Genomic DNA, 19,224 nt, shown 5'->3' on the forward strand with positions numbered 1-19,224 from the left:
GTGTGCAGAGTGGTCACTGCTTGCTCCCCTGGCATCTGCAGATACACCAGCAGATCTTTCTGGTGGCATAGTTGTACCTCCACGCCCTGTTGTGGTCCCTCAGGTGAATCACACAGCACTACTTTTGGGGGAACACGGCTGTGAGGAGAAAGCCTTTCCCTCTGCATGAGCCCCGAGAAGCTCACATTTTAACATCAGTGAAGGACTTGCTGTTTTTCTTCTCACGTGCTGATGTCCTGGGAATGTTCTTTTCTATGTTCTACAGGTGATGACTTGTGGTGATTTACACAGCATCTCCCCAGCACCTGTGGTAAAATGGAGGCAGATGTCAGGTGTAACTGCTGTGTCCCTTGAGCAGAGTGTACCAGGGTGCTGGGCAAGCGAAGGAGAGCTTGTGAAAATCATGTTAGGAAAGGCTGGGTTGTTTGCTTTCCTGTGGGGACCCAGGTAGTAGGTTTATGAGCCTAGTGCAAGCTGCCCACAGTCAGAGGTCCTCAAGCTATGGACATTCATAATTTTGGCACTGAAGACCGTAGATTGAAATGCCAGTTGTAAGCCCAGGTGAGGTCAGCGATTGCACAGCCACAGGCTGGCCAGAAGTGTAATTGTTGCAGGACCAATGTTGGCTGTGAGGGGGTTCTTCTAGTCAGCAAGCTAGTTTCCATTAAAATTGTGTCTCTTTGGAAGGCACTCGTGACATGACCTGTTTCAAACCAGGAATTGAGCACTGCTCACCCTATCCAACACAGAAAGCAGCCGGGAGCATCTTTTGCTTGAGCCTGACCCCACTGCTACCAGAGGGTGTGTGGTTAGTAGGGCCCTCACAGAGCTGCTTTTTTGCCAGGATGTCCCAAAAGAGCAGGAGAGTGCCTGCATATCGCGGTGCCAACAGGGTAATTCTCAACACATAGCTTTCACTTTGGGTGGCGTGTGGTTTGTATGGACGGGGCTGGTGCAGACTCTGGCACCTAGGGATTGCTGGACAGAGAAAGAACACGCCTGTTCTCCGGTGAGGTCCTGATGGAGTGCTTGTGTCCTTAACAGGGAGCTTCCTCTGCAGAAAGGAGATATTGTTTACATTTACAAGCAGATCGACCAGAACTGGTATGAAGGCGAACACCACGGCAGAGTTGGCATCTTCCCACAATCGTACATAGAGGTAGCTACTTTCCTTGCAGGCGTTCTCTTTGTCCACTCCCCTTCTGCTGGCAACCAGTTTATGGGCTTTTTGTATATGACTCATGTGATTCTGTTTGTCCATTCCAGCTGCTCCCACCAGCTGAGAAAGCTCAGCCCAAAAAGCCATCACCGTTGCAGGTATTGGAATATGGAGATGCTATTGCCAAGTTCAACTTCAATGGGGATACCCAAGTGGAAATGTCCTTCAGAAAGGTAGGACTTTAGTCATGCTGATGAATTCAATCCTGAAAAATGCGAAAGATTTTTAACACTAGTAACTTGGAGTTTCCAAATGAAAACTCCAGGAAGATAAGCTCTGTATTCAGGAAGGATTCATTCTCATTGCCCACGTTTTTAGTCCATAGCCATTATGTAGCACATTGCAGCAAGAGTGTTGCTGCTAGGCTGAGTCAAGAAGTGCCAGCTGCTTCCTTAGGGCTAGCTGAGAAGATCCTTTAAGGACAAGTGCTGGAAGCCTGGCTCTGAAAGGCAGATTGGATATTTGGTGACGTGTGTCCAGTCTGATCCTCTCCAGTGGAGATGCACAGAGTCACATCAGAGCGGCAGTATAGAAAGAAGGATACTGAGTTCGCCTCCCTTCAGCCTATAGGCCAAATCATTGAGCACAGGTGGGTGAGGTTCTGCGATACTGAAGTGAGTGGCTGGACCTGACTGCGGAGTGAAGGGGTAGGGATGGGTTGTGTAATGGCTGTTCAGCACAAGGTCAGCTCTATTTAGGTTAAGTAGCAGCATTTCTCCGTCCCACCCAGCATTCTGATTTGATGCTCAGATTAGATCTTCTCTGTCTGCTTTTTTAATTATACATGAAGGTGGGGCTTGCAGTTTATATTAAGGATCTGGAAATTGCTTTGTTTGTCAGCAAAACAGAAGGGAGCATAGGGAGACCGAGTTTTTAAACTGCAAACCTGTGCATACTCCCTGTACACCACATCCCTGAGAGTCATGGTCAGCCTGAAACTGCTGGTTTCCATTTTTTTAAACTGGCTTTTAGCAAGTAGAGTCTTGGAAATGTGAGCATGACGGAGTCTGCAGACAGCCTGTCCCCACCAGAAGATCTGCATTTCCTCCTTCTCTGAACTGAGAAATATCATCACCACGCAGAGGTTAGGGTTAGGACCACCTAACTGGGAAACAGGGTGCTGAAAGCCAGCAATTGTTTTAAGTCAGCTGCAGCATCAGCTGCAGCAAGATTAAAAATGTAATCTGCTTTGGAATGATGAAATATGTTAAAGTCAGGGCTACATTACTATTCCTTCTCACAGGGTGAAAGGATCACATTGATTCGACGAGTGGATGAGAACTGGTACGAAGGAAAAATCTCTGGCACCAATCGCCAAGGCATCTTCCCTGTCACTTACGTGGAGGTGCTCAAACGGCCAGTGGTCAAGAATGCCATTGACTACCCTGACCCACCAGTGTCCCTCTCCCCCAGCCGCAGCATGACAGCTTCACCACAGGTATTTGGACTGGACGCAGCCACTTACAGCACCTTGCAGAACAGAGGGATGTTGCCATTGCTGTGCAAGAAGCAATAGCTGAAAAAAGCTGTAGCCTAAGACTAGTGTTTTGCACTGTAAAAGCCATGAGCTCCCTGCAGTACGCTGTGACTGCAGGAAAAGGTGATGTTTCATTTACCAGAAAGGTTAATGAACGGGTTGTTTGGGGATTTGGAGACTCAGCTTTTAATCTCTGATCTGTAGCTTGAATTCAGGCCAGGTTGAAAGGGCTACAGTGAATAAATTTCACTGCCAGATGGAATGAATTGGTGATCCAGCTCCTCCTGAGTGCATATTTACACTTTACAGACCTCCACTGTGATGAGTGAATTTTTTATTGTGACTATTAAAAGGGTATCAGACTGTTACAGTCTGTAGGAGTCATTATGTCGATTCCAGTCAGATTGAATCAAGCTGTATACTTGTTCCTAAATGTTCCAGCTCACAACCAAGATTTTGGGAGACAGGATTAGGAGACCTGCCTGTATTATTTGAAATTGATGCTAAACGAACTCAAGTGTTGAGAGCAGGCTGGTCTGAGATCTTTCATGAATATTAGATTCACTATAAACCATACTGCAGTTCAAACCAGAAATCAAAACGGCAGCCAGCAATTGTATCGGGATCCCAGAATGTTTGCTGTGAAAAACCTATCAGGGAGACAGTGAGTCTCTAAATCCCTTTGTTTTGCTCTCATCCTGCAAATACTCGTGCTTGAAGGTCAGCATACATGTCTGGGTTGCAGCCACGAGGTTGTAGTGCATCCCACTCTCACCCATGGGACCAAAGCAAGGTCGTTCTGAGGTCAAGACTACAAGGAACAGGAGTGAAGGATTAGGATCGGGAGGAAGGGGTATATGGTACAGGATGGGTGGGAAGGGCTGCCATGGCTCATACCTGGTGTCTGTCTGGATCTTCCCTGCTTTTATTCTTAGGCACTGTGTAAAGGGGAAAGGCTGGGGACCTCAGCTGAGCAGTTCTGTTTGAGCTTGGCAATCTCTCCATAGCTGTTGCCTGCCTGCCACCAATCTCTGCAAGCCTCTCCCTTCGATGGAAGGGATCGTATCCACCCTTTTTTGGTTTCCTTTGCTATTCTTTGGATTCCTCCCGTAGTAAATCAGTTCTCTCCCTTTTTTGCCTAACTTGGCAGAGGACTGAGAAACACTGTGCTCAGTGCTGGTGTGGCTGAGCTCCCTGACATCGCTGGTGGTAACAGCTAAGGGCAGGACTCGGCTGCGTGCTCTGCCTTGATAAACACAGGACCTCCTTTCATCACCTGAAGGCCAGATAGCCAGAGCTGGCTGTTTTGATCCCTTTCTCCTCCACAGCTTCAGCAATGCAAGTTTCTTGAGGAGCCGGCATTGCTCGTGCTGGAGGCGGATAAAGTCAAAACCCGTTGCAGCGGTGAATGCTGCCTGGGTCGGCAGCGTGAGCTGCTGGGGCCCCGGCTGCTGCTGCCAGGCGAGTCAAGTGCTGCGTGCTGCCCCCATGGGTGGGGGCTTCAGCTGCTCCCTGGGGGACTTCGGGCATACGGTATGAAGTCCAAGGTCTTCCACAAGACGTTTTGTGTTTGGGGTTCTGACGAAGGCTGGAGAAGGGTGTTAGCAGCACAGGTGCAGAATGGACCCCGTGGCTGGAGTAGCTGTGGGCAGGGTGTTCTCCAGTGCGGTGCACCGTCTGCAGAGAATTTACGTACCACGCTTGGTCACAGATCTGTTCCTCTCCACACTCGCTCTTTCTCCTTTTGCTCAGTTGTTTTGTATTTTCCTTTATTACTTTTTTGTTCATTTCTTTCTTTTTCTCTCCTGCTTTTGTCTCCTTCAAGTCTCCCAGCTCTGAGCTGCTCCATACACCAACTCCTCCGCCTTTGCCTTTCGCGCGCCGCGCCTTATCTCCAGAGGTGCAGGCGGTCACATCCGAGTGGATTGCTCTGACCGTGGGAGTGTCTCCTAGCACCACTCCTGCCATAACTCCTCCATTGCCTCCTCCGCCTGAAGCCTCCCTCTCTCACACTGGCTATCTCTCGCCTTCTGCTGCAGCCAGCCCTTCTCCCACGGTCAGCCTCCACCATTCTCATCTCTCTGGCTCCTCGACTCCCAGGTCCATTAAATCCCCATTGCCCTCTTACTCATCCCGACCTCAGTCCTCCGCCCGCAGTTTCTATCAGGCCACTCCGCAAAGTGAAGAGAAGTTTGCTGGCTCCCCTTCTCCCACCGCGAGCCACTCTAACTCCCCTCGCTGGGCAGTGGAGAGCCCCGACAGCATCCTCGCGGAGCAGCATGGCACCTCTGGCAGCCAAGCCTGGCTCCAAAAGACTAGAGAGGGCAGCAGCCACCCCCAGCAGGGTGCTCGTGCTCTTCCCAGCATCTCTGTCGAGCGCTGCCTGAAACCATCCCAACTAGACATGCGTGTCAGCCCAGAAAAGAGACCTGTGGGTTCCTCTGAGGACAACCAGTTGTGTCAGGAGCTAATGGCTATTGTGCAGGGAGGTAAAACAGAGAAAAGAGGAGTGAGGAAAGGTGATCTGGGAAAGTTTCAAAGCGGGGAAAAGAAGGTACTTCTGCATGTGTGTGTGCTGCTCTGCATTGCTGATTTTCACGGGTGTGTTGAGGTTTGTGCTGCTCGGTCAGCCAGGCGGAGCCAGTGGCTGCCATGCATCATTTGGACGATCTTAAGCCCTTCTTCCAGGGGTCACCAGTGGCATTCACTGTGTAGCAGATCAAAAGGTTTTAGAAGGCGCTTCAGGAGCAGGGTAGTGAAAATTATTTCAGAATAGGTAACAACACAGGACTGACTCAGTTGGTCACATCTAACGAGGTGACTGTCCCAGAGAGCAGCCGTTACCAGCTGTGTCAGATGAAAGTCTCACGTGCCCATATACCTCACTGTGTGGAATACAGGAGATTCCTTGCTATTCAGGGATTTTCCAGTGTGCAGTGGATCCTCTTTGGTTATAGGATCTATTTGTTCCTTTTAAAGCCAAGGACTGAAAAGCCTTGTAAACACTATCCTGGCTCCTAGAGTCACAAAAGCTGTCCCCTCTGGATCCTGGAGCCTGCGATTTAGTGAACCTTCGTCTGGGACGTGCGTGACTAGGTCAGGGAGGCTTGATTGTTATCTGTGCCTTGAGTGGAATTTATTACCTTTGCATTTCCAAAGTTGTGTGAGAGGGTCTAGCCACACATGAGAGCTAGACCTAGTGGTAACTTTTCCCCGGGAGTTTTTAGTTCTATGTAGCTATATGTTACAGTGAGAGGGAACATGGGGGAACCCTCTCGTAGATTCTGCCCCATATCTTCCACCCTCAGTCTTGACATAGGAGATCTGCCTTACTTTGCAGCTCTCAGTTGACTTGGGGGTCCATTGTGGGCTACAGCGGGCCCAAATACGGTGGTACCCCCATGCTGCCCCGTGTAAGAGTGGAAGTTAAGAGAGCTCAAAATTAGAGCATTATAAATACTACCTTGGGTGCACTGCGATAGCCTCCATGCCATACCCCATCTAGCCAGCATTAAGTGATGAGGAACTGAGGGTTCAAAGATGATACATTTCACACTGGGAAATCTTATGAAAAATTGTTTGATTTCTGCTTGAATCATAACCAGAAGTGTACTGAAAGCTGTATAAAGACTGTGATGTTTACTATCTGGATACATTTTTAGTAGCATGCATGTTTAACAGAATGAGGTGGTCAGCTCAGACAACTGGAAACTGCACTTGCCCTTGCATGGAGTTACGTTTGCTGTGTGTGCATCGAATTTACTGGGTAGTAGATGCTCTTATCACTAGCAGCGGTTGTGATAAGAGGGTGTGTGCCAAGCTGACCAACTTTTCTTTTCTTCAAAAGACTGCAGACTCAAAAGCATTCTCTTCATCTGCTCCTCTCTCTTCCTCTGCCCTCTCTTCCTCTACTGTCACAACACAGCCACCTCCCAGACTTACACGCAGAGTCAGTAAGCCACAGGTAATCATCTTTGCTGATTGCTTTTCCATTACGTAGAGTTGTATCCATGCCTTGCCATTGTTTTGTCATATGCTTGTTTAGCCATTCATTGATTCCACAGGTGAGGTATTTCTCCTGTCGTTTAATGCAGAATTTTTATTTCTTTTTAAAACAATAATTTCAAATTATTTCCAGGCTGTGCAGAAGGGCAGGTATGGGCAAAACCTTCAGCTGGTACAAATCCACGCAGCTCAAGCCCAGGTTTCTGCCAGTTTGTACCAGCTAAGGATCTGATTTTCTGTCCCTCCAAAGGATTAACCCAGGACTGACTCAGTTCTGACCTTGGGTTCCTCCAGCTCAGCTGCACTGTTAGGCAGTGTCCGAGCGATGCAGGGCGAGGTGCTTCGCTTCAGGTTTTGTTTAACCACCTGAGATCTGGGTTCAGGGTTTGAGTGTCTCAGAGCTGGGGGTAAGGCACACGCAGCTTGGTAGCCACAACGTCAGGGACCTGCTCCAGCCTTCCCAGGCAGGGTTCAGGGGGTCCCAGCTCTGATGCTCAGAGACGCAGACGTCTCTAGAGGGAGATGCAGCGGGGTCTGTGCAGCAGAACCAGCTCAGTCCCACAGCATGCGGCTGGGATGGCTGGGGTCCGGAGCCGGGGTGCTGGCAGCTGCTAGCGTCCTGTCCGTACTCCAGAACCTTCCACAAGATGGCAATGTCTGAAACGGAAAGCTCACAGCAGCGGGACCAAGTTCGAAGCGATGGGCATTGGGGAAGCCACCTTGGGCTTGAGCAGTGAACCGGGCAGGTGCTCCTGCAGGGCCAGTGTGGGCAGTAGTTGCCAACGGTAATATTTTCATCATCAGTTTCTGACAGCCAGATAGTTTTAACCCTGAATTTTGCCTGTTACCTTTACTTACCCCCTTTCCCTCCGATCGTGAGATTGCACAGCTTTTTACTGAACAGTCACCTCCTGCTTCCCTTTCAGTCTCAATAGCTGAGGCCAGCAGGATACATACCCTCCATGGTAAAAATCCATCGCAGTTTTCTGTGTTGCCCTTTCTCTTGACCTCTGAGCTGCCTGGTTCGGCTGTGCTCGCACTGGGTGTATGCAATCCAGCAGCACAGGAGCCGCATCTGGGGGAAGGTGGTTTTCCTGAGTGCTGCCTACAACACAGTTCTATTTTGGGTGTTGCACCTGGTTGTAACAGGACCCTGCAGCCTTTCTTTGGCATCGAAGTCAAGCCAAAATTTATATTTTACATGCCTTGACAATCAGAGCATTGTCAGTGTCAAGTTAAAACTCGGTGACATTGTCAGTAGTCTTGGCCTCCTTTCCAGCTCTGGCTCTACAGTTGTTCAGGGAGCAGGAGCGGTATTTGTATGTGCAAATGACATGTGCAAATGACTTCTTCTTAGCTGCATGACCCATGCAGAGGCTGATGGCTTCAGGTAATGCCCTGGAGGCCTTTTCAGAAATCTGTCCTCTTTCCATTGATTTTAATCAAATGAGAAGAGCACTTAGTAGATGTGGAAATGGGACATTACATTTGGGGTTTGTTTCCTTTACTGGCCATCCCCTGTTGGAGGTATTTTACCATTTGGGATTTTAGTTTTCTTTCTCGCATTAGAGACCCTCCCCAGTTATGAAATTCTGACCCAGGGTTTTTGGCAGGTTTAAGACCTTTTTGGTGCAGGGCTGGTATAAGGACCGTGTTCCTGCCTGTTCCATTAGGCAATAATATAGAGTGCAGTGGCTCTTTTAGCTATTCTGAAGTTATTCCTTTTTGTTTAGTTTCGCACTCCAAACTTTTTTTTTTTTAAAAAATGACCCCACAGCATGTCAAAGATATTTTAAGTACACCTTACAGATAATTCCAATATTCTGGTAAAACACGATCTTAAGCAGTAGCATAATCTACCAAATTAATTTATTTCAGGGGACCCTCGGAAATTTTCTAGTGTACTTCCCATTTTACGCTGGGGTCCTGTTGGCGCAGCGTGACAGCCGGTGGTGGTGCTGGCGAGGGTGCCCGCGGTGCAGCAGCTTCGGCCTGGGGCTGGACTGCGGCTGTGAGGGGGGAGGGCAGGAGCGGCTGGGCGAGGGTCCCTGTGTCATCTGAAGGTCCCTGTGTTGCCCGGCAGCGTGAGGGGTGTTGGTGGGGGGCTGGCTGCTCCTTGGCGCTTGTACAAAACCCCTCGGGCGGAGCGGGGAGTGATTTCACCCCTTTGTGGTGGTGTGGAGCAGAGAGGAGGGTGTGCGAGGAGGATGCTCGGACCCCAAGCTCCCCAGCACAGGCCAGCAGTGCCCACGTACCATGCTCCTTGCTTAGCACCTCTGCCCAGGTCAGCCTCTGTCCTTCCCACGGGCTGCTGCTGCCGCTGCACAGGTTCAGCTGGGCAGCGTTTGTGCCCAGTGCATTTATCGCCCGGACTGGAGCTGCCCGGCCAGCATCAGGCGGTGGTACCTGCGCCCCGGGCAGATGCGTTTTCTGCTGCAGACACAGCCTGCACCTTCTGACCCGGGGGCCAGGGAGTCTGTCCGCAGACTTTAACAGCCATGAGGCCAGGCTGCTGCACACCGCAGCCTTTTCCGCATCCTTCATGAGAGCTCCTTGGCCAGCTTTCCCCTCGCTTTCACCAGGGCCGGGGCTTGCTGTGTGCCACTGTTTCCCTTTTTCCTCCTGGCTGGGCTGGGGTGTCCTCCCTGCTCATGATTCTCCATTCACGTGTGGGATGTGTGCCCTTCTCCGAGGGGTGTACCGATTTGTCTGTCTTGTTTTGTCTGTCTGTTTGTTCTGCTTCGCTTTCTCTTTGCCTGTGTGGTCCTCTGACTCCCACCAGAAAGGGGTGGAAGACAACATGTAAACATGCTGCAGTGGATAGACACGCAGACGATGCTTGACTTCACTAGGAGCAGGGAGGGCACTGCTGAGTAGCCCCAACATCTTTCTTCCCAACAGTTAAAACCTGCCTCAAGGTTTTTCTGAGCTCTTAATGTATAACCTTTTTCTGGTGTTCTTGCAAACTTGTGGTGCTCTTTAGGTCCATCCTCAAACACTATATGAGGTGTAAAAAGTGGCCAGCTGTGCTTCAGGCTGAGTGTACCACATATTCATATATGTGAGTGTGTGTATATATCCATATATATGCCAGCAATAGAATTTATACAGTCTGTAAACATGACATAGACATAGACACTTCAGCACCTGCTTAAGCCTATTCACTTAGTCTTAACAAAGCACGTGGTGTGACTGAGAGGGTCGGAGTTGTCCTGATGGATTGGGAATACTTGGTCACTTGTAGGGCCCTCAGTTGACCTCCAGCAGCAGTAGAGCTGGCTCAGTGTTTTGAGGGAACCTCTGTGGTTTATGCTTTGGAGCTGTGCCCCACACCTGCTGATTCCTCAGCTGCCTTGGGCACATGGAGCCACCACTGTAGGTAGGACACGGGCTTTCTGCACTCATGTTTAAAGGGCATTTGTACCTGTAACACCTTCTTTTTTTGTCATCCTTTATTCTCTTCTCTCCCTGCGAGCATAATATTGGCTGGTTGGTGGGGGTTTTTATTAAAAAAAAAAGCCATCTGGGCCATGCCATCGAGGTCACTTGTTTGAAGCAGTGGGGTGGTACATTTACAGCCTAGAATTATAGGATCTGATCTGGTCAGTGTTCATCCTGTTCAGGTAATGCTGCATTGCTGCTGGCTTTGGGGTGCTTTGTCACTGCACTGTGCGGCTCTGCTGTAGCCCTGGGGGTTGGTGCAGACACCCACTGCTTTGGTAGGAGCTGCCTGGATCTCTGGAGCAGAGTCCAGAGGGGATCCACTGAGTTTCGTGTCTTGTTGGGAACTGGGGGCTGCTTGGCCCCTGCCCGGCTATCTCGTGGAAGTCCCCCCACCAGGAAAGGGGGTGCTGGCAGGCTGCACCTCCTGGTGTCACACTGCACCACAGAGCATTCAGAGGTAGTGTCAATTTTTTTAGCTTTCAAATAAGTAGCTTAATTCATAGTGATTAATGCTTTTCAGAGGAAAAGTCATCAAGGAGGTGACAAGTCATCAATGAGAAATGGACCACACAGTTGTTCATGGAGCAATTCCAGCAGTCAGTTTATTAGCATGGAGCAGAGAAGTACTTTCTTGAATTTAAAAAAAAATATCACTCTTACAGCTGCCTCTCGCTTCAGCCTGAAAATTGGTTTTCCCACCTAACTGACCACATGAGTTAGCTCCAATCTCATCAGATTTGATGTGCTATATCCAGCTGGTCTACACAATATTAATTTTAAATTTCTAATTATTCCATTTTCCTTTCAGGGCTGGTGATAGACAGGCAGGAATGACTTCCAGAAATCCTGTGATGGTTTCAGGCTTCACAGTAAATGCTTTGAATGTGAATTCCACTGCAATTAGCCCATCCAACTTACACTTTATTTTCTCTCTATAGAAATATACATGGTAACAGAGCCTTGTTTCTTAAGGGCAGTGACCCCAGACTCCAGCCCCAGGCAGTACAGCTGCCTACAAAGAAGTTGCGGTGGGGTTGGGTTGGCCTGGTCACAGTCCTCAAGAAATAAGACAGTTTGCTTTAATACAATGATGGGCACAGCTCCAGAGCTCCAAGATGTGGTTCAGAGGAGCTTTGAGAATGGGAATTAGAGATGAGCTCATCACCCTGCGCTTCTCCAAGCTCTTGGAGCATGCTTGGGCTGAAGGTGTCACAAACCCCTTTGTCCTCTGCTCCTGCTCTGTCTCAGGATGCCATGAGAAAGCAAACCCTCTACTGAAGGGCACGGTTGGAGTGAATAAAGAGAAGGAGGGAAAGCAAAAAATGGAGGCCTTTGGGATTTGGGTTGAAAATTGTGCAGAATGATCCCAGAGGATGGCACGCCCTGTGCCTTACCCGATCCGCTTTGCAGGCGGCCCTGCAGGTGGTACAAACAACCCTGCACGCGTTCAGCCGTCCTGTTTGCTCAGACAAATAAATATAAGTAATATTTATTATTAAATAAAAATAAGTTTGAATAAATGCCAAATAACAGACAAAACACCTCGCTTTTGGTAGGTGTTTGAATATGCCAGAACGATGCAGAACCAGGCTCTGGATACCTGTGTGACTTTCACAGTGACCTTCCCCTTCCCCATAAAACCTCCAACCCCAAAGACCTGGATTTTCCCTACTGTGCTGGGGACACACGTGTCCCAGCGGAAAGCCGTGACAGGGCAGGGAGGCAGGGCAGAGACCAGGAGCTTCCCAGGGAGTGGGGGTGTCTGGAGCTGGGCTTTCCAGCCTGACCCAAAGCTCTGCCTCATTGTGGGAATGAAAGAGCAGCTCGGATCCTTGCTCAGTACAGGCTAAAGTGAGTTTGATGGGGCTACGTGGCGTTGTGCCTTCGGAGAACCTGAGCTGGGCTTCTGTAAGAAGCGAGCGAGTTCTGTCGTGTGTCAAAGTCATTGCGGACCTTTCTAAAAACAGCAGCAGATTCCTCTCAACATGCTTTTGGCCGTTCAAGTCTGATGCTCTCAAGTGTGTGCTTCTGTTCTTGTTTTTTCCCCCCACAGGAATGCAGTATGACACTATGTCCCATTTCTGGTTGTAGCGGTGTCTGCAACCTTGCACTCCGGTTCCCTGCTCTGAGCTTCTGTTTCACTGTTGCCTTTCTCTGGGCAGCATTCTGTGTGCCGCAGCCGTCGCGTTACCGTAGCCTGAATGTCTCTCGTGTAAATGAAAGACCTTGTTGTCCAAGAAGTGTGGTGTTGGGGTGGGGAGGGGATGAGTTGTTCATTTTCTCTTGTTGTCTGCACTCCATTTACATTTTTTAAATTCTGACCACTGTAACATCTGCTAAAATGTCTTCCTTATCATTTGCTTGGTGATCACACAGCCTTCCCACCATTCATTGAGAGCTGGACCAGATCTCACAGAGTCTGAAAAGAGCTATGTGGTAAGGCCACTGTTTAAATCAGATGTGTAGTCCTAGACTCTCTTCACCCAGACAGTAACTCCTCAATAAAGATAAAATGCCAGCACTATTTTTAGCTGCAAAATAGGTACATGTTTATCTATTTGCATACAGTGTCTTGTTTGCAACAGAGAAAAGGGGATTAAGCAATTAGAAAAACTGTCGTAGCCAATGAGAAGTTGGGCTAATTGTGCTGCCGGTCCCTGGGTATAAGTTAAATGAAGCAAAATGCATGAATGGAGCGGCCTGCCTTGCATTCTTGAACTGACTTCATAGCATTTGTAATGGTGCCACTGCATAACTAATTGCAACCTCTTACGCTGCTGCTTTTAAAAATATATGTATATGTATTTGTTACAAATCTTCAAACTAAATGCCAAATTCTTCTGTATCTTGCCTGTTTTTCCATGCTTACACCTGGATCCCTTCTGCACTCCACTACCTGGATATTTACCTGGATCTACAACTCTTTTTTTTTTTTTTTTTTTTATAATTTTATTTTTTTTTCCCGCACCGGACTTATGTGCTGCATCTGGAATGTCCCATCTCTTCTTGTCTATATTTTCCCCTCCCTCCCCCCTGTTGACTGTCCTTTGGGTGTTCTTGGATGTCAATGCTGCCTACCACGCAGGAAGCTGTTTGCAATGAGATCATAAACATTGCAGAAAAATCTGTTCATTACTGCAGTACTATTTCTCAGCCTCTTGACTCTCGCCACAAGGTGACCCCTAATGACCATAAACCATCTCTCATCATTTCTCAGCAACCTCAAGCACAGCAGCAAGGAACCAGCCCTGACAGAAGTCAAACGCCACGAGACATGTAAGTCCTTTTGGCTCCCATCTCTTCCAGGGGCCTTGCCTCTGACCGGTGGTGCAGATGGGGAGGTGTGAAAGCTTCAGTGTTTCAGCAGTTAAATTAGAATTATGGGAGAGTGTTGGCTTTCCTTTAGAGAACAAAAATAGCCGCATGTCATGGTAACGAGTCGTTTAAAACTGGGACCTTTGTGTCTGCACCTGAGACAATGACCTCACCATCTGGGGCTGGGTCTCCTTTGGGTACTTGATTCGTGCTGGGCATGGAGACTCTCTCAGTGTCTTTGTGTCTTGAAGCTGGAGACAAATCAATACCCACTGGCTACACCTGGCTTGTGTGATAGAGCGGGTCGGTGTGCTCACCCCGATGTCAGCTCCTCAGGGTGCAGCGAGCAGTGCCACCAGCGTGGCAGCCGTGCACCGTGGGCCAGCGCAAAGGGGCACTGCTGGCTGAGCCATCGCAGAGGCCAAGGCTGAGGTTCTCAAAGCTGAGATTCTTCGGTGGGTTTAGACCTGGAGCTGCCATTTAAACTTAGTGAGGCCCTTCACTGCTGGTTTTGAGAACAGTAGCCTGCACTGCGTGCTGGGGACTGAAGGTCCTTGGCAGTTGGCTCCTGAAAGGAGCCTTTGCTTTTGCCTGCCCCTTTACGTGGCAGGGAGAGTCTCACACCAGCTCTGTTTTCACTCCCTGCAGGCAGGGGATCCTAGCCTCCCCAGATTTGCCCAGAGATTGTTCCCACTCCATTAGGTTCCTTTCTGATAAATACAGAGTGCCTCTGATGCAGGTGGTATCCCAGGGCAGGATTCAACCTTAGACTTTGCTTGCACTGTACCTCCTCAGCCGTGGTTTATCCAGCAACCTCAGTGCAGTAGGGTAGGCAGTTATCTTTTTCCAAATCCTTTGCTCTGCCGTTTGGTCACCGGTGCCCTGCTGATGTGCCTGGGCAAGGGAACACCTGATGTGCCTGGGCAAGGGAACGCGTGCCTCATTTAGCCCAAGAAGGAACGTATCCAGGTTTTGGCTTGCACTCCATGGGGTGCCTGCACTCGTATGCTCTGTAGGTGCTACGCGTTAGGAAGACTCTGGTGGTTACAGTCTATGGAGACAACCACACAGAATCCTTTAGGTTGGAAAAGATCTTTAAGATCATCAAGTCCAACCGTTAACCCAGCAATGCCAAGTGGCAAAAAGGACACAGAAGCTCTCCGCATATCCCACGCAGTGCAGGTGTGACACCTTTTACCGCCGTGGCCTTGTGACCACAGCCAATTTAATGCAGTTGGCCTCCACCTCTCGAATGCAAAGCACAGGTCCAGACTGCACTGAGCAAAACATAATAGGAATTAGAAAGGGGATGGGAGATGTCTCCTTCTGAAGGGTTGTCAGGGAAATCCAGTGGCTAACGTGCAGTATCTTTCTGGTTTTAGAGTTAGCTACCAAGCCCTCTACAGCTACACTCCTCAGAATGATGATGAGCTGGAACTGAGGGACGGTGACATTGTTGATGTCATGGAGAAATGTGACGATGGCTGGTTTGTGGGTGAGTGTGACGCTTGTCTGTCAGCAGAACTTTTTGATATGCAGATGAGCCATTTTGCAGATATTCTGTAAGTTACTTCCATTTGTGGCATCAAAACATGAAAAAAATCAACTCCATGTTTTTCACAGTTTCTCATCTGTTCCCACCAAGAGCATTAAAATTAGGGTGCAGGGTGGTGGAGTTTTGTTTTCCTTGCTAGGTCTCTAGCTTTTCCTTTTTTCTTAATCTCCCCATTCCCCTCTTCCTCCTGATCCTTCTTGTTCACCCTGATGACACAACAACGGGGCAACCAAGGCAAACTGGATTTCTGTAGCTTTTCCAAAGCTGAGGTAGCCAAGGCGACTTATGGAAAGCGGCAAGTAGGGGGATGAAGGGGACAGCGTGTGGATAGGACTTGCCACCCCTGAAAATCCAGCTTCATCTGTAGCTGTATGTTTAGCAAAATCTAGCCCTTTACCTTCAAAGGATGCAAGTCTGGACAGTGTTCTCCATCTCAACACTGCAGATTCAGGCTTGTTATCTCTTCTTGAGGGAGATTAGCTCATTTACACTGATAGGTGTTTGGCTCCTCGCCTACAGGCCCAGGAGCTTTCACCAGCACCTTATTAATTGTTAAAAGGGAAGACCAGAGATGATTAGTGGTGGAGTGAGCTGGGATCTTGTCTGCACCAAAAGGCTCTTTGACCAGGACTCCTGTGTACTTTCAGAAGCAGTGCCTGCAGGCACAAGAGGCTACTACCTCTACCTTTTCAAACCCCCAAGCCCTCCCTGCGTGGCTCCATCTTACTCTGGCTTTCTTGTGTTTTATTTTGTGACAGGTACGTCCAGGAGAACAAGACAATTTGGCACCTTCCCAGGCAACTACGTGAAGCTTCTGTACCTGTAAAACAGCAGCAATCCCACTGTGACAGGGGTGGGCTTGTTTTCCGGATGGTGTTTTTAAACAGTGAAGAAACAGACAATTTCTGAATGTAATTGACAGGAGACGAGATGTGTTAGAAGGATGTGGTTATGTGGTACAGTACGGAGTTGACCGTGTAGCCCTGCTGCCACAGACGCAGTGTGCGATTTGTTTGCTGAAGAAGAGACAGTTCCTAGTTTACAGCGCTGCCTTCGTGTATTCCTCTCCCCTCCCCAGCAAGAGTTCTGGTGATAATCTGAGTTTGTATGGAGTACTTACCTCCGAGAAGGCTTCAGGGAAGCACACGGTATAGGTTTTGTTTGTGTGTGGCGATAGGGTAGTTCCTGGGGGCAGTCGGTGGCTGCTCCCTTCCATGGCACGGGTCAGGGGGCCAGGCTTTCCGCCTGGGTTCTGCCTCGCCGGAGACTCGCTTCGCTCTGCCTTCCACTTTCACCCAGAACCTTCCTCCCTGGCACGCACCTTGAGGCCCGGCAGAGGCGGAGGGCAGCTGATACGGTCGGACTGCAGAGCTCTAGGTGGAGAAGGTGTTTGGGGCTGGTGGTTTAATCCAGGGAGGTCAGTCATAACGTCGCGGTGAATGTGCAAAAACCCCAAACCCTTGACCAGCGTATTACCTGTCTCTGCAGGGGGGTTGCTTTTGTGCAGGGTGTGTGTGTGTGAGTGTATTGTGTGCATCAAAACGAACAGAGTCCTGTTTTTTTAAAGAGAAATCAGCCTGGCTTTGACATTTATCTGCACAAAGAATAGAACCAATAAACAGAACATCCGTGACAGCAAATCCTGGCTGTGAGTCCTACGGCTGTTTGCTTTCTCTGCTCCTCCTGCCCTGTTGCTGGCCCTAAAGGATCACTCGCTTCTCAAAGCATTCATACTCTTTGGGATGAAGACTTTGCTTCTTTCCTGGCATTAAATCTTAGAGGCTCCGAAAATCTGAGCAACGTGCCACTGAGGGTGCCGCTTTTTTTTTTTTCTTTTTGGTTACAGTGTCAATGGTAGGTCTCGAATAAATACGTGCATTTTGGCTGCCTCTTAGTCATACAAAAAAAGTCTCATCGATTTGGAAAGCTGTTCCCAGCTGCTGATTACCAGTTACAGGGATTCGTATTTCCTTGAGAAAAAAAACCACGGCTTGGCTGTACGCTTGCCTGTAAATCCACTATGAATACTCTTTTGATAGACATTTTGTTATTAAGAAAAAGCATAAACAAAACTGGTTCTATCAGTCTCTGCTTCCTACAGTTACCATACAAATAGCAAAGGGTTAGATTGCTATTTTGTCATAAGCCGTATTTCATAATATAAAATGCCTATTTTTATGCTGATGCTTTTATACAGATTTATTAAGAGTAACTACAACTAACTGTTAGCACGACTTGCAATGTTTTGATAAACGAGCCATGCTCCTGGGTTTGAAATCATGTAGGCTTGTCTTCCACCTAGGTCAGCGGAAGAGAAGACTCAGCGTCTCAGAAGTTTGACTGTAAATATGTATATTTAACTTTGTACAGACAATGTACTTACCTTGTATAGAAGAATAATTTAAACACATTGAGTGAAGGGAGGAAAAAAAGAAGGCAGTTGCGAAAGGTTGGGATTTTTTTCCACTTTTATTTAAATGATGGAATTCCATGTATGTTCACATAAAGAGTTTTAGCACAAAATATCCATTATAAAAGGGTTAAAGATAGGACACAAAGCACCGTTTCTTTTCTGCAGGAGATACCTTTAACCCTGCATCTTATTTATGGGTTTGTTTTTCCTGCTTTGGGTTTGCCCTCCAGTTATTTGCAGCAATATTTAGGCCTGTTGGATAACACCAAATTAATCTATCCAGCAAAGTAACACGATACTGACTGTATATAACATACTCATTTAAAGGTTTATTTTTTGTTCTTGCTCTTGCCATCTTAAGTTACACACACACACAGAGATAGACACACACACACACACACATTCAAACCGCAACTTATTTTTGTGTTGATTTTTTTGTTTATTGCAGTGGATTACTATTTGACAATTAATAAATGGAATTATTGAACTACTGTTGTGTTCCTTGTACAAATTATTAAATAAAAGTCTATTCCTGCCCTTCCTGTAGCGATGCCCCTTTGTGCCAGTGCCTGTCTGTGGCAGTCTTCGGCTGCATCCACGCCAAGTGGTAGGCGCCTGCTGTGGGCTTGCGGCTCGAGCCCACGGGCCCTCCCTCCTGAGCCATCGGCCGTGACTTTCCCGTGACAGCAGGGAAGGAGCCGGGTCACTGCCAGATCGTGGTGTAACGCGGGGTTGGGGTGCAGCCGCCGCGGTATGTGCACAGAGCAGGGAGCTCAGGAGCACAGCGGGTCGACCGTTTTGCAAAGGGTCTTTGTGATTCCCTCCAGATGAGAAGACCACACAGGTTAAGTAGGACGAGAGACCCACAGGCTCTGTGGGATGGGATGGTAGCTGCTGTTGGGTTTACATGGGCATTTTCAACCCTTGCTCACGTCGAAAGCCATGAGACGCTGACCTCTGTGGTGGCTGCAGCCTGGCCGGGCAGGTGCGGCTGCGGCACTAATCCAGGGGTCCGTGCCCTGCTGCAGTGGATGCGTCGTGTCCCCCAGCCCGCAGCAGGGGAGCCAGCCGGGGTCTGGGGGTGCCTTTCGCGGGGGAGCATTCCCCGCAGGGGCAGAGTGAGGCAGCCGGGGCTGGCTGCCTGGGACTGGCTGGGTGATGTGCGAGGACCACAACAGCACCCCCTGCACCTCTGGTGCTGCACTCTGTGCCCCCCGGGGCTGTGCCCCCCCCCCCCCCCCCCCCCCCCCGCGGCGCTGCGCTCCTGCAAAGAGCAGTACCTGCCTCGGGACCCTCCGCCTGGGGCCAAGCCACAGCCAGGCCACGGACCCGCGTTTGGTGGCGGTGGGACTGGCCTGCGAGGCAGGCGTGTACCGTGTGGCTGCATTCGATGATTTTAGGAAGTCACACTATAAACAAGCCGATCTGAAACCCAAACAAAGAGGACAGCGAAAGCCTCAAGCTGTCTTGCAGGCCCTTAGAAATCACGCAGGTGTGAGCCAGATTGCTGTTTCATGGGTGACCTCGTATAGAAGCAGAAGGGCAGCCTGACCACTGCTCAGCTGCCCTTTCTTACAGTGCCCTGGCCAGGGAGTGGGGAGAGACTCCCCTGCAGCCCCTGAACCTTGGTATTTACTGATGTCACTCTGTCCTAATACACTGTGTTGGATATACTACGTATATCCACAGTATGTACGGCTATCCGTAGACAGATGTGTGGATAACCTGTATAACATAAGGAACAAGCTAGAGGTTCTTGTGGCTGCAGAAGCCGTGTGAGGGGAGAAGGAACAAGG

The 19,224-nt window shown here is 49.1% G+C and overlaps 1 protein-coding gene across 42 annotated transcripts in view; it reads left to right on the top strand.

Moving 5' to 3' along the window:
* The window catches only part of SORBS1 (sorbin and SH3 domain containing 1), a 173,209-nt gene extending 155,244 nt beyond the window's left edge, over positions 1-17,965 (top strand). For 35 of the 42 annotated variants that reach the window (XM_037401282.1, XM_037401285.1, XM_037401286.1 and 32 more), the window contains 6 exons: positions 1,045-1,159; positions 1,267-1,392; positions 2,463-2,657; positions 13,363-13,421; positions 14,843-14,955; positions 15,774-17,965. In XM_037401282.1, the coding sequence (XP_037257179.1) occupies positions 1,045-1,159; positions 1,267-1,392; positions 2,463-2,657; positions 13,363-13,421; positions 14,843-14,955; positions 15,774-15,841 (676 nt within the window). In that variant the 3' untranslated portion in view covers positions 15,842-17,965. Of the gene's footprint in view, positions 1-1,044; positions 1,160-1,266; positions 1,393-2,462; positions 2,658-12,521; positions 12,582-13,362; positions 13,422-14,842; positions 14,956-15,773 lie in introns of all 42 variants that reach the window. The other 7 variants (XM_037401305.1, XM_037401306.1, XM_037401309.1 and 4 more) reach the window with 1 other exon arrangement.
* Positions 17,966-19,224: the final 1,259 nt, after the last annotated feature.

This window comes from Falco rusticolus, chromosome 9, assembly GCF_015220075.1.
Source record: "Falco rusticolus isolate bFalRus1 chromosome 9, bFalRus1.pri, whole genome shotgun sequence".
NCBI lineage: Eukaryota > Metazoa > Chordata > Aves > Falconiformes > Falconidae > Falco > Falco rusticolus.